We start from the raw sequence: 14380 nt of genomic DNA, 5'->3' as shown, positions 1-14380 counted from the left end.
ATACTTTATTTAAAAGCAGCAGAAATATAACAAAAAAACCGTTACTCTGAGTTTCACGTTCCCGTTCATCGGACAGTTTTTACTCCGGTGTAATTATATATATATACTTACACATATATATATATATATATATATATATATATATATATAACACGGTTTGCCGTAAATAAATAATGCTGTCGTCCCAGTATACTGTTTTACTGAGGCCCTTAAATGCTCTTAAGATAGTCCCCTGCTTAATATAATCTACTTCTTACGGTTCCCCCCATCTATTGTTTATATCACACACACACACAACTTTCTTTCTCTCTCTCTCTCTCGTTTTCTCTTTCACTCACGGATCCTCTCACATTATTTCTTTCTCACAAACTGTCATCACTCCACTTCTTTCACTCTCACTCCTCTCTTATTCACTCTACTTTCTCTCTCCCTCACACTCATTAAACATTTCCCCTCCCTCTCTCACTGATACACTGTCTCTCTCTTTACTATACACACACACATACAAACAGATGCTTCATCCGTCGCCAGTTCAGATCTTCCGCTGCCATAATGCCTCTCTCCTGGACTCGCACCAGGCTGGCATCAACCCCTATTTACGATGATTATTACAAATAATTACTCTCCTCCACTAATCTCCCGCCAACTACCTCCACTTTACAATTAATCCATCCCATTTAAAGTCCACTTATTCAATCAGACGTTCCTCTCTCGCTAATTACAAGGATTATGAGGAATCGACTGGAAATATTACGGAACAAGGAAAACTGCTGCCCCAGACTTTGGACATTTTAATGATTGAAACAACAAAAAACCAACAAACCGGCTAACAAAACTAATCTATCATTTAGTCGCAGACTAAGACAAGATAAGCCAAACACCATCAGTGGTACCATCACCAGCTTCCTCATCATCATCCTTCCTTCCTTCCTTCGTCTCGCCTTGGCATTCTTCGTCTCAATTCCATCTTCGATCTTTCTTTATTTATCCATCCATCTTCCTCCTGTTACCTCTCACATTCCGTCTAGAGATTGTTTTTAATATTTCGATCATTATTAACCATTTATTAAACCATCATTAACATCATCTCTCCCTTCCGTCCTATTTTTACTGTTGTCTCTTAAAGAACCTGGAATTGGTTGGGGAAGAAAATTCTTGCAAAAAAAGAAGAGAAGACGAAATCAGGAAGAAAAAAAGAAAAAAAAAACAGGAAACCAAAAATATTGAAATATCGATCAACCAAAGATTGATTTTGTTTTTAGTTTTTGCATCTTAAAAATATTCCAACGTGAAAATTTGGTCAAGCTTCACCTCTGGACATTATTGGAGAAAAGATTATTGTTATTACTACTATACCACCAGCGATACACCTCGCTCTATCCCTATCTGTCAATTCCCTCTCTCTCCATATATATATATCTATATATATACATATATATATATGCACTACACCATGGCTATATTTGCCCATCTCCACAGTTTCCCCATAATTCTACTGCTCTGCTGTGGTATGGTCTTGTTTACGGACGGTACGTTGACGTTTTTAACTATCATTATACACACACACACACCTACATAGGTAGATATCGTTACTCGTTTCTATTAAGTACTCAATTGAATATCGATTTTACCAGCTTCTTGGCTGGTAATCGCCACCCCAGTCACATAATGTGTGTATATATATATATATATATATATATATATATATACACACACACACACGTCTATGTTGTGTGTACACACACCCCCACCCATCTTGTGATTCCCGATTTCCAATTCCTACGGTTAATATTATTATTATTATTTATTGTTGTTGTGTCATTTAATCTTTGTTTTGCAGAATCGCTGGGGCACCGGACTAAAACGTTTTGCAATAATTGCGTCTCTTTTCGGTTAGAGTTCATATTCTGCCAAGTTTAACTTTGCTATGCATTCTCCTCGGGGGTCCACAAAATAAAATATCAGTGATATATTGTGGTCGATGAAATCAATTAAACTCTCCACAAAACTGATGGTTTTGCGTTCGAATTACAGGCAATTATTATTATGATTTAATTATTATTTTGCTGTGCCCAGGTAGAATCATTAACACGGGCACTGGTTCACATTTAAATCAAACTGTTACACACACACACATCCCCAAATATGCCTGTTTCTCAAATATTTTGGTGATCTTTAAGGGTCCACTTCTACTTGATCAAATTGTAGCTGCTATCACCGATTTCCTTTCGTGACCAGTGACCTAGGGTTAAATAGCTGCTATTTGTTTTTTTATTTGATTCGAACAAAACTTAAATAAGCAACAACAACGACCTGTTGTTGTTTTATAATTTATGGTGATTTCTTTTTTTTGTCTCGCCGAATTAAATACGCAAATACCCACGAGTAAGGGTTTGTGTATTAGTTGTAAGGCCCGGGCATTGGACAGGAAGCCCCACTCCACCTGAGGGGATGCCACGAGATTAGGGGCCCAATGCTTAATGTTTGCCGTTGATAAATTCAAAGTTCCAGTGTATTGTGTTTAGAACCCAGCTCCCCGACCGACAGACGAATATCGAATTAGCTGCAGTATTACAGTCACCCCCAGATTCAATAACAACACAATTTACTGGCGATCATATTATCAAGCGATCACACATTTTCGACACTGGGACATGTTGCTACTTCACACACACACTGGTTGTATTTCGATTTAAAGCAATCAATCACTCGCCTATTATTAATTGCATCAAAGGTGAACCATTATTACTAGCGTGTGTCTCCATGAGTAGACATCAACTATTGTCGTCTTTCAACCCACGCACGTTATAGAGACCTTCAATTAATGCCACTAGAATAAGAATATCGATCGCTGCTGTCATACCATCACGCGCACCAACTGGTGTCGGCTGCACCTTTATACACGAGGCAGCTGCTATGTCTGGTTATAGCCTGGCCCACTACTTACCTTCGTCCCCATCTCCCTACTACTTACATATCTAGCCATTCTCAATCCGATACCAACATCCCCACCAACCAATATTAGTGTTATTTATTACTCACTTCCTTATTTTACTAACAAGGTTACAAATTATGACTATTGCTGCATCAATTCAATTCTTCTGTCCTCACCGTTTTCTTGATCAGATTTAAAAAGTTTAAACTTGATTTTATCAAACCTAGCAATTTCTCTTTTTTTCTTTCGCCCCCAATCTTTACAGGTCAGTACCAAAGATGGGGGAGGAAGGCTGGTCCCCTCCTCTGAGAGATTTAATTTATCTCATGAGCTAGTTGTCTCTATAGCCTTCCTTCTCGTTTTCCATCCATTCTTTTCTGTCTGTCTATCTTTTAATCTGTAGTAAGTCGACCGCTTCTACATTATTCCAATATGGATTGTCTCTGTAAATGAGGGGCTCAGCCTTCTCTCACACACACTGCATCACATTGATTCTCTTTGAGGATTATATTAAAGGTAGTAGACTATTATGGAATACGCAGCCACTTTCACTAGGTTGTTCTGTTGATTAAACAACTGAAATAGTTCATTAAAACCAAAGCGACGGTCATCATCATCATCAACAATTTCTCACTTAAAGACCACAAATGCTGGGACAAAGTGGAGAGTAGAGTCGGTTCAGTTGTCTCCAGCACTTGTTTATTTTAAAAGAGTTGTGGGACCAGGAGCAGCAGGTTGGCTAATATAATCGAAATGGCTTTGTGGCTTGTAGTGTACCAGATATATAAACTGAGTCAGTCCTTTTGTTGAAGACAAAAGTGCTGTGCAAGGGGATCGAGCTTGATACCACATGGTAATGAGTTAGATTTCTTACCCACCCGGTCATATCTGTGACTCAAAACAGTTTACAACATAATTTCATCTAAGAACCTTTTTGAAAAGTTTCTAACCCCGAACTGGTAGTAATAGATGCTGGAGACAACTGAACCGACTCTACTCTCCACTTTGTCCCAGCATTTGTGGTCTTTAAGTGAGAAATTGTTGATGATGATGATGAACGTCGCTTTGGTTTTAATGAACTATTTCAGTTGTTTAATCAACAGAACAACCTAGTGAAAGTGGCTGCGTATTCCATAATAGTCTACTACCTTTAATATAATCCTCAAAGAGAATCAATGTGATGCAGTGTGTGTGAGAAGGCTGAGCCCCTCATTTACAGAGACAATCCATTGGAACCCATTAAATACATCATCGAAACCGTCTGGGTGGAGACATGGCTGTTTGGTTTAGAGGTTTGCTTCACAACTGTTTGGTTCCAGGTTCAATCCCACCTGAGCCATATGTTATCTCTCATAGCATCAAACTGACCATTGCCTTCTCAGCAAAATCTGGCAGCTAAAAACTGTATGTGTGTGTGTGTGTATTTATATACCAAAACTGCCAAGCATTTTGCCAACTGACCACCTTCGTTGGTTAAATACTAAGAGCTGGTTGATTAATTCTATAGAAATTCCTGTTGCTTTGATAATGATGGTAGGTTTCAGTTCTGAGAGGTGTGTGTGTGAGGGGTTTATTGATGTGCTTTATTCTATAATCACCTTAAGTCTGTTTTTTTTCTCTTTATTTCATTTGAAGGTCATCGTGATGGTCGAAAATTTGGTGCTGAGGAAGAAGATTCAGATGAGGATGGGGACCCTTCAACAACTGATGGATTGCTGCAATTGAAAATCGTCAATGTCAAACAAAACTCTGCCCTGTTCAGTTGGTTTTCTACAATTCCATCCAGGTCGGGATTAGTGAAATGTGAAGTTGTGTCCACTCCAGAAAATAAACAGGGGAAAGTGACAGAAATAATGAACAGCCTTCCCACTAACTGGACAGACCTCCAACTTACTGAACTGACCAATTCAACACAATATACAGTCTTCATCATTTGTTCAGTCGATACAGATGTCTATAATTCAAACAGTATTCAGTTTATTACAGGTATTTTAACTGCCATTTATTTATATTGCATGTCCAAACCCTTTGGCTATTGCAAATTCTCCACATTTACAGCTCATATTTCACTATTGTACCCCATAGCACGTCCTCTACATTTACTGTCCATGCTTCAATCCCCTTACACCACCAAACCTCTTACACACACTCCCCACATTATATAATCCTCTATATTCACTTTTTTAAGGGTTTAGTTTCTGAGGTTAGGACAGTACCCATAATTTATTTTAGGGGCTCCCAAGAATAGTGGAAAGAAAGAATATCCTGAAATGGTGTGCCTGACCTCAGTGTTTGTATTAAAGGCACCCAAAGACCAGCTCATCATCGGAATGTACCACAGGCCTGCACTGATGACACTACAGCAAAAGTTCTCCTTGTTAAGCACCACCTCTCCAGCTGCTTTCTCCACTTTTGCCGAACCACTTGTGATATTGTCCATCTATTATTGCATTCTTTGCCCGCCTCTTAATCTAATGCCTTCTACTCTTTCCATTATAATGTTTCCCAAACCTTTACTTCTTCGAATCTGGCCATAAGAGAAGAGCTTTTTTTTTGGTTCTTCCTCAGAATGTTCAGGAATGGTAATGTTTCACCTACTTTTTGTAACAGCCATTCATTGTCTGATGATCCTTGAAAGAGACTTGTAACATTCTCCTATATACTCACATTTCAAATGCATTATGTTCTTTCCAAATTTGTTCAGAGTCCATGCTTAGTAGCCATAAATGCCTCTGCGCCAAACAACTAGTTTTGTTTTTAACTTGGGACAGTTTTTCTGGTGACAGGATTGTCCAAGTATCTTGGGTTCCAATTCAACCTGTTTGAGCTGTTCAGGGCCCAGTTTCAGGTTAATGTTCACTTTCTCTTTTCTTATGGTTGAGATAAAGACTATACATATTTGATACTTCCTTCACTCCATCATTTCTTGTTGTCTAGCTTCAGTCTTGGCAAGTAGAACGGCTTTGTCTGCCTACTTTATATTAGAAATATACAAGTGATGTATTTTGATGGCCATCTTCTTCCTGTATTGCCTCTCTTACTATCCATGTTGAACAAGCATGAAGAAAGAATACAGCCCTGATGAACTCCATCATTTACTCGGATGCAAGATTTTTGCTGAATGTAAAGTTATTTGATGAGTCTAATGAAGACCAGGTGAAGGTGTTAAAGTAGGGCTAAGTCCACAATAAACTTTGGTCAACCCAAAGTGACATGTAGTGAGATCAAAATCAAAGCAATACAGTTTTGAAGCAAACTCTTTGACCACACAGCCATCCTGTGCATCACCATACTTGTCTACCTTATAACACGAAACAAATAGAATCCGTTATGTTTAGAGCTGTTGCCCTTATCATCTTTTGTAACACAGAAGCCAACCAACCATAACAATGTGACAAATGCTTTATTCAGCCCACACATGTCACAGTTCTCTAACCCCACTCCCCTCTGCTATTATTTTACATTGTTAGCCACACAATACTCTCGTTATTCCTTCCATGCCACTCCAGCAGTAATTATCTTCTGCCTTGAAAACAGAACTCATTTGCAACAAAGTAGCCACGAAAATTGCTGAGATTCAGAATGTTTGGAAGATTTAAAAAGGGATTATCAAAAGAATAAACATTTTGATAATCTCATCAATATATGGGATTTCTTTGAAAAGTAAAGGATGAGAAAGAATTTTGTATGTTTATGTGTAGAGGGAGTGATTAAAGTTTGTGTAATTAAAGTTAATTATTGGTTGTTTTTTTTTCTTTTTTGTTTCTAGGGGTTCCACTGACGACCACAGTCAAACCAAAACCCATAACTTCAACTCCAACTCCCCACACTGGTCCGTATTTGGAAACAGCAAATGAAAGTCAGGTTACTGATGTGGTGCTAGGGGTTCTGTTTGCTGTAATAGGGGCCGTCGTCATTTCTACTAGTGCCTTTTATTTGTGTAAGAAATACCAAAGGAATCAACGTATACTTCGGTTTTATAGGTCAGTGTGTTTTATCTTTTACAATGATCTATTTTTTTTATTCTGGGTAGGGCTGGTACTTGTTTTATCAATCCTGAAAGGCAAAGTCGACCTGGGTGGAGTTTGAACTCAGAATGTAAAGACAGATGAAACGCTGCTAAACATTCTGCCCAGCTCGATGCCTTGATGATGATGATGATGATGGTGATGGTGATGGTGATGATGATGATGGTGATGGTGGTGGTGGTGGCCAGGGATGCTTCACCAGATGGTAAATGTCAGTTGTTTATATATGGAATGGAAGAGTGAGGGAAGGGACGTATTAGCATTTTCTGATTGTGGGAATGAAGAAGAAAAATCAGTCAAGCATTACATTGCAAGTTGATGATGATGATAATGATAATAACAATTTCTTTCTAATTTTGGCATAAAGCCAACAGTTTTGAGGGGAGGGGGCAAAAGGCTAAGCATTTTGTCTAACATGCTTGTGACTCTGCCAGCTCTAATAATAATAATAACAATAATTTCTTACATAAGCAACAGGTCATAAATTTATTGGGGGGGGGGGGGCTTAAGTCAGTCCTTTTCTCAACCATGCTTTTGCTGTTAATGGAAACAATTTTAAATAATTGTCATCATCATGATGTGTTTAATAATTCTAAGACTTTCTTATGTCAGGTCAAACTTTCTATTTCTAGATGTGAATGTATGTGAAGCTGTGATGTTCATCTGTTTCTCTGAAAAGTGCATTAGCAACACAAGTTGTTAATTTTTCTTTATGTTTTTTTCTTATATATTTTTTTCTTTAGTGTGAGGAGGAGAGAGAGTACCAATAGTCTATTCTGGTCGGCCTAGTGTAGGGGATAGTGGTAGCGGTGTGAGGAGGAGGTTAGTCGAGCACATTTTCAGCTTGTATTGTTTACCTGTCCATGTGTGTGGATCCTGTATACATGTAGATGTGCGTTTGTTTTTCTGTAAGAAGTATGTGTGACTGTGTGTCTCATTTGTTCATTTTTATGCTTCGCCCTGACATGGTGGAGATGGAGGTCTTCTCACACAGTTCTTGTTGTGGTCCTTTGTCTGATCTTACACAACAGAGAAAACTTCCAATCTTTGTTTTGGTGCATAACTGTATTATTTTTGGGATAGTGTTGATGGTTGGAAGTCTTTCATATCACCAGCTACGGATTAAGTATATTTTAATGTCACTGGCAGTAGAGAGGTACTGGGACCAAATTATTCCATATACCAGCAATTCTTCAACTTATTTTGTCATGGAATCCTTTTCCGAAATCCCGGAACCTCTGCCTACATTTTCTGGACAATAGCTGTGACACAACTTTTAATAAGACACCAAACTGTTGTTCAGAGAGAATCTATTCTGATAAACAATATAAAATAATTTATTTTGAAAATGGTGAAGGGCCTTTTTTATCAAAAGATCCTTTATCTTGTGGAACCCCCTGGTTTCTAAGAACTCACTTTGTGAAACATTACATTATATCTTGTATTCATTTATAGTCTGAATTACTAACTCCATGATATAGGGGTGAGTGGGTCATGGATTCAACTACCACAAAAACTGTCAGTGAAAGATCACTGGGAATAAAAGGTCACAAAGCTAGCGAGAGAGTGTGTTGACCGTGAGTAGTGGCTACCTAGAAGGGAACTTTGAGGGAACAAACTCCGAGATGGTGCAGTTATAAAGAATATTCATACAAAATGGTGCAGTATGTGTTTTACTAAGAAATATCCCATAATACACCATCCTGTGCCAACAATGAACAGAAAAGCAGTGTTGATGCATATTAATTAAATTAAGTATATGTGTGTGTGTGTGAGCAGGGTATAGACTGGAGGAATATGCATATAAATTTCTGTTGTGTGTCTGGTATTCTGTGGCCATGTTTTTTTGTACAAATTTCCTATTAAAGCAAGGATAGGAAGCATTCGTGTTTATCAATCTCTCCAAGTCCGGTGATAAGGAAGGAGGAATGAAGTTGGTCCCATTTAAAGATATCTAAGGACCAGGTGGTAGTGTTAAAAGGGGCTGACAAATTAAGTCCATCGCTTATCAGCTCACAACTCTGGGCTGTACTGCAGCATTGGGTGGTGACTGTGTTGGTTTGTGTTATAGTATTGTTGAGTGTGTAGAGTATGTACTATGCGAATTATTATTATTTTTTTTTTCTCTCTCTCTCTTTCAGGGAAGCTGCTGAAGTTGATACAAATCCTTTTGGCGTGATATATGTTTACTTTGATGATTCCACAACCAATTCCAATATTGGTTCAGATTAAACATTCTTCCCGTCTTGGCTCTACTGATATTTGTCCATGTCCCATCTAAATATCTCACACATGCTGACTCCGTTTAGAATTCCTTCTTTGCTCATCTCAACCTGGCTCCCAGTCGTTCCGCTCCCCTACATCCTGTACAGCATGGCCTCTGGTCAAACTTGTCCACAGCCAACACACACTACACTACACAGCAAGGTGCTACAATATATTTGCTCCGATGAAACGTCCTAAATGTAGCTACCGGGTAACTTCCAGCCGCCAGCTACTGTACAACCTTGTCTTTAATGAATGTCCTTGTACATGTTCCACACATCTAAAGAACAATCAGTACATCATTGGTTTGGGTAAATACCCCTTATTATTCTTACCTACCCCACAGCAACCAGTGACTCTAAATAATGTTGGTATAAACCATTCCACCTGACCTCCACTGCTGGTCAAGAGAACCACACTAATGTGTTAACATAGGTACACATTAATATGTTAATGCAAACACACTGTGATAATAGAAACACAGCCACATTAATGTGTTAACACAAACACTAATTTAATAACACACAGAGAAAAAGAACAAAAAAAAACAATCCAATATTGACACAGACTTCAAAATCAATTCCTTCCAGGGTAAGTGGACATTTGGAAACCACACAAATCCAATTTTCATAAATATTTCCTTGATGTTGTGATGACAATTGAGCAATAGAATTTGGTGGAGTTCCCCAAGCAAATGGCGTTCAGTATTTGGTTTTGAACACTTTCCTTCCTGTGTTCAAGTTCTTCCACACTCATCTTTCCAGACTCGAGATATCAGTACCAGTTATATACTGGGGTACAGGATGATAGATTTATTTGGCTGTTCAGGCTACCTTGTCCTCCACTCCAAGTGTGTGAGGGTCATGTACACAGTTTAGTAGAAATTAATGTTGTCTTCAGTTTTGGAACTTGGACTCCAGTGTTTACTTTCCTTCCTTTACATTCCGAGTTCAAATCCTGGCTGGAAATGATAGACATCAGTTTGTTGGTAAATGCGACCACTTATTTAATGAGCTGCAAAGCAAAGCTGAGTTGTTGGCCCAGTTGGTAACATCCTTTGCAACAATGGTTACAGAGATGTCTCTCCTCAGTTAAATGCACTGCAGAATCATGATACTAGGCATTGTGTAGACATGCGTCTCTTCAGACCCTCAACAGCAAGACGTTTGTGTGATTAGCAGGCGTATGTTCTTTAAATTGACAAAGATTTATTGCTTTGGTTCATGTATCCACATGTAGCTAACAAAATCAGCTCCAGATCGACAAACTCAGTTACAAGTTGAATATTTGAAGAGATTATTGATAACTAAATGGTTTCTTGTTTTAGTGTTGCATGTTTGATGCAGTTCTCTTCAAAATGCATAGGATATACACACCTGTATTACATGTAGACAGGCATTTATTTTTTCCTTCACCAGGGTGATAATGGCCAATACCTTTGATGTGATTGATCACACAAACATACACCTCCATCATCAGGAGTTTTGTTCACCCTGGTGAATCTGGAATGGGGTGGTGATGGTATCAGAGAAAACAACGAAATACCTGTGCAAGAATAGTGGATCAGTAGACTCATTAGAATATCAAACAAAATGAATTGCAATATTTAAGTTAACCTTTTATCATTCAGAGTTGAAACTCTGTTAAGGTCAATTTTGCATTTCGTCCTTTGAGGGTTGAGAAAATGAAGTACAAGTCAAATACTTGGAATTGATTAAATTACACGTTACTTGTTCCTCCTCCTCCTCCTTTGGCTATTAATAGGGCAGTGAAATGGCAGAGTAGTTGGTAGAACATTGAATGAATTCTGTTGCTGTATTTATTCTAGCTTTCCAAGTTCAATTCTCATTGATGCCAACTTTGTCTTTCATCTTACCGAGGTCAGTAAACTAAAAAGTAGTCTAGGGTGGCAAACTGGCAGAATCGTTAGAACACCAGACTGGATATTTTGTGTTCTAAGTTCAAATCCTGGTAAGAGATAGACTTAATCCATCACCCAGGGTAACACCACACTAGCTGTTACCTCAGGCACCTTTAGTCCACTCTGTTATACCTATTTGAGTCAAGTCTTCAGTTTTGAGGGCACCCCTCCTCCTAAGTGAAAGAACATGTCCCAGTCTAAGCACCATAATTGCATTTTCTTTCATAACATCAACATTCTAAGTTCAATCCAGTCCAGGATTATTTATTTTCTATTAAAGGTGGATCCTCTGAGGAGGGGCTGGAGTGGTGGTGCTAAACAATCCAGCCAGTCATTAATTAGCCCCAGGTCAGCTCTGATTCAGTTAATGTGTGATCAGAGACATTCCAAGCATGACCATCCAGTCTTGTTTCTATGTTCAGAGTATCCTTCTGTGTGCTACGAGGGAGATTTGACTGCTCTTTTATAAGAAGTCGGAAGGGATCCCCTGTTGCCTTCCAAAGACATTACTTGGTATAGGGTGGGGTTGTTAAGTTTCTCTCCTTTTCTCCACAAGGATGTGCTTGTTTAGCCCCTAGTAAGTCCTTATTCAGCAGACCTTGCCATCAAAGGCAATCCAACCATGACTATTTGTTTTCTTTTCTATTTAGGAACTATGTTATCTAATTTTACTCTCTACGTCAACAGACTATGATCTAAGGAAAGTTTAGCTGCTGTTTCTATCGGGCCAAACTGACATGAAGAAGCTTCCCTTGGCAGTGGAATACTGGAAGGAGCTTCGTTCCAATAAACTTTTGGCTTTTATAACCACATCAACATTTTAGGTTCAAAGTTTAAGTTTTCAGCAATATTAGTCTTTCTCTCAATTAAAAAAGACCAGCCACAGATTAAATTAATTAATTACTGCTCTTAGTGTTGTGTTAGCAATCATTATTGGTTGTGAAAACAAATGTCAATAAGTAGCTGGGTTGTGTGTAGGGGGGGGTCAGAAATATAACAAATAACATTAAGACCAATAACAACAACCACAAAAATAAATATAAAAAAGAATAATCTATCTCATGTTTGGAGGAAAGAATTATCTTCTCTTCCCCTTCGTCTACTGTCACCATCACCACCATCATCATCATCATCAATACCTCAACTAATGCCATCCAAATATCTTATTCTTTCTCTCTCCATGGCTAAACTGTTTTTTTTTTTGTCATAAACTACATTTCAAAGATGACAAAATATTGCTTGTCTTAATTTAAAGAAAAATTTGAAATTTCCTAATTGCAAAAAAAGAAAAGAAAAAAAAACAAAAAGAACCATACGTCTTTCGTGTTTCTGTGTTCTCTGCTATTATTGCATTAATCCATTCCTTCAGTTGTCTTGAAATATCTCATTCCTGCATAAAAATGACAAAAACAGGGATAATCTTTTAATCCTTTTTATGAATATTCAGGCTACACAGAGGGGCAACATGCTGAATTCCATGTTTTCTCTGTAGTGTTTAGCAGGATATTGGAAAGGAAAACTAAGCTTTGCTAATCAATTCTCTTATCTCCTGGATGGAATGACAACCAACCAGAAGTGACTTTCCCTTATGGGTGAAAATGGAAGTTGAATGCAAAACAAGAAACCAGAGGAAACACTTGTCAAGCTTTTCATTTTAATTTTTCAGTGGGTTTCTGTAAGTAGTTGAAGCCCCTGTGTAATTACTGCTATAAACCAACGGTTCACAAATGGTGTGCCATGGAGTTTTAAGATTAAAATTTGAATCTTTAGAAAGTCCATTCTAATGCTTGAATGTCTTGAAAAATGTGTTCTTCAGAATTTGGTTAGAGACAAAAATTAATAAAACAATGTAAACAAAAATTGGTTTTATTCAAAACATTTTTTGTTATAGTTTTCTCTTTAACTTAAAAGTTTGTTTGAAAATGTCCATGTCGGAAAAGGATTGAGAAGTGCTGCCATTTACTTTCTTGCCTCCAATAAAGCTGAGTTGCTAGTATGGAACACAGTACCTGGTGGTATTCACTTTGGATTCCCGAGGCCAAGTTTGCTTTTCATCTTTCTTGGGTTGATTTAGTTCTATCTCTGGAAGAAAACTATAATCACACCTGGCTAGGAATGAATTCCAACAGGTTTAAAATGTTCAAGACATGCTGGTATGTCTTGACGATGCCCTTACAATTACATGAGAAGCTATGGACCCAAAAAAGGTCAGTAAGGATGATATAGTCTCCATCCACTGGTCAGTAACAATTAAATGGATTGAGTTGTTGAGTGCTGTATCTCTTGTTTGCTCTGGAGACAGAAGACATAACGTAGACCAGCATTCTGTTCTGTCCCCTAGAATCTCTTGGATAAAAAAAAACACAACACATCCTTAACATAAGACTTCATCTCTAACACTGGCCCTTCTCTTCAGGGTCAGAAAACATTTTGGACCCTAATAATTACAGATCCTCAATAAAGTTCCTTCTTTAACCCTGTCTTTTCTGTTGACAAAACAGCAAAATATTAACAGGGATCTCACTAATCTTGAAGGAGTTCTGAAGACGGTAGTTACATCCCGCTTTCCTTTATCTTAATAATAACAGCTTCAAATTTTGACTCAAAACCAGCGATTTTAGGGAGCAAGGGGTAAGTTGATTACACCAACCGCAATATGCAACTGGTACTTATTTTATTGACTTCAAAAGAATGAAAGGCAAAGTTCACCATGGCAGCATTTCTTCCAGCTCTTCACATTGTAAGCCTTTTGTCCAAGGCGTCAACCATTCAGACAGCTTGCCGCTTTCTTAAAAATAACAACAACAACAACAGTAATTAAAACAACATTTTATTTCTTTTTCTTTTTTTTTGCACTTTAAATTTTTCTGCTTTATCCAAAATGAAAAACAAAACAATCCAAAAAACTAAAATAAAATCCAACAAACAAAAGACATCAACTGATTCCAATGAAATCAAGTTTGGAATGTCAAAAATGGTCTTTGAACTGGAAAAACTCACTGGAAAGGAATTTCTTTGTGTAACAAGTCTTCAGAAAATGTTTAAACAGGTTTTCAAACTTTCACAAATCTATAATTTCACACACACAAAATGGGAGAGAGAAAGAAAAAAAATCTCCAGCAGTCAAATTAACTTGGAGAAATACAAGAATCACTCTTAAGTTATTTTACTTAGTAGTGTGTGACTATGCTGTGTGTGTGTGTGTGTGTGTGTGTGTGTGTGTGTGTGTGT

The 14380-nt window shown here is 37.8% G+C and overlaps 1 protein-coding gene across 2 annotated transcripts; it reads left to right on the top strand.

Moving 5' to 3' along the window:
- Positions 1-175: 175 nt before the first annotated feature.
- LOC106876789 (uncharacterized) lies at positions 176-13025 on the top strand. 2 transcript variants are annotated; one of them, XM_014925498.2, is made up of 5 exons: positions 176-1529; positions 4571-4921; positions 6705-6918; positions 7707-7785; positions 9105-13025. In XM_014925498.2, exons 1-4 carry the CDS (start codon positions 1442-1444, stop codon positions 7750-7752), a joined length of 699 nt encoding a protein of 232 aa, XP_014780984.1. In that variant the 5' UTR covers positions 176-1441; the 3' UTR covers positions 7753-7785; positions 9105-13025. The 2 variants fall into 2 exon arrangements, with proteins under 2 accessions (XP_014780984.1, XP_014780983.1); XM_014925497.2 differs by lacking the exon at positions 7707-7785 and having other exon boundaries at positions 186-1529.
- The last annotated feature ends 1355 nt before the right edge of the window (positions 13026-14380 follow it).

Source organism: Octopus bimaculoides, chromosome 24 (genome assembly GCF_001194135.2).
Source record: "Octopus bimaculoides isolate UCB-OBI-ISO-001 chromosome 24, ASM119413v2, whole genome shotgun sequence".
In the NCBI taxonomy this organism is placed as follows: domain Eukaryota; kingdom Metazoa; phylum Mollusca; class Cephalopoda; order Octopoda; family Octopodidae; genus Octopus; species Octopus bimaculoides.
The sequence above is the reverse complement of the archived record's forward strand: the minus strand, read 5'-3'. Positions and strand labels throughout refer to the sequence as shown.

Bases quoted from the DNA above. Each gene is read 5' to 3' on its own strand.
- LOC106876789 (XM_014925497.2), top strand. From the start codon at position 1,442: ATGCACTACACCATGGCTATATTTGCCCATCTCCACAGTTTCCCCATA. The intron at 4,922-6,704 runs GTATTTTAACTG...TTTTGTTTCTAG, and splicing joins CAGTATTCAGTTTATTACAG to GGGTTCCACTGACGACCACA. The intron at 6,919-9,104 runs GTCAGTGTGTTT...TCTCTCTTTCAG, and splicing joins CGTATACTTCGGTTTTATAG to GGAAGCTGCTGAAGTTGATA.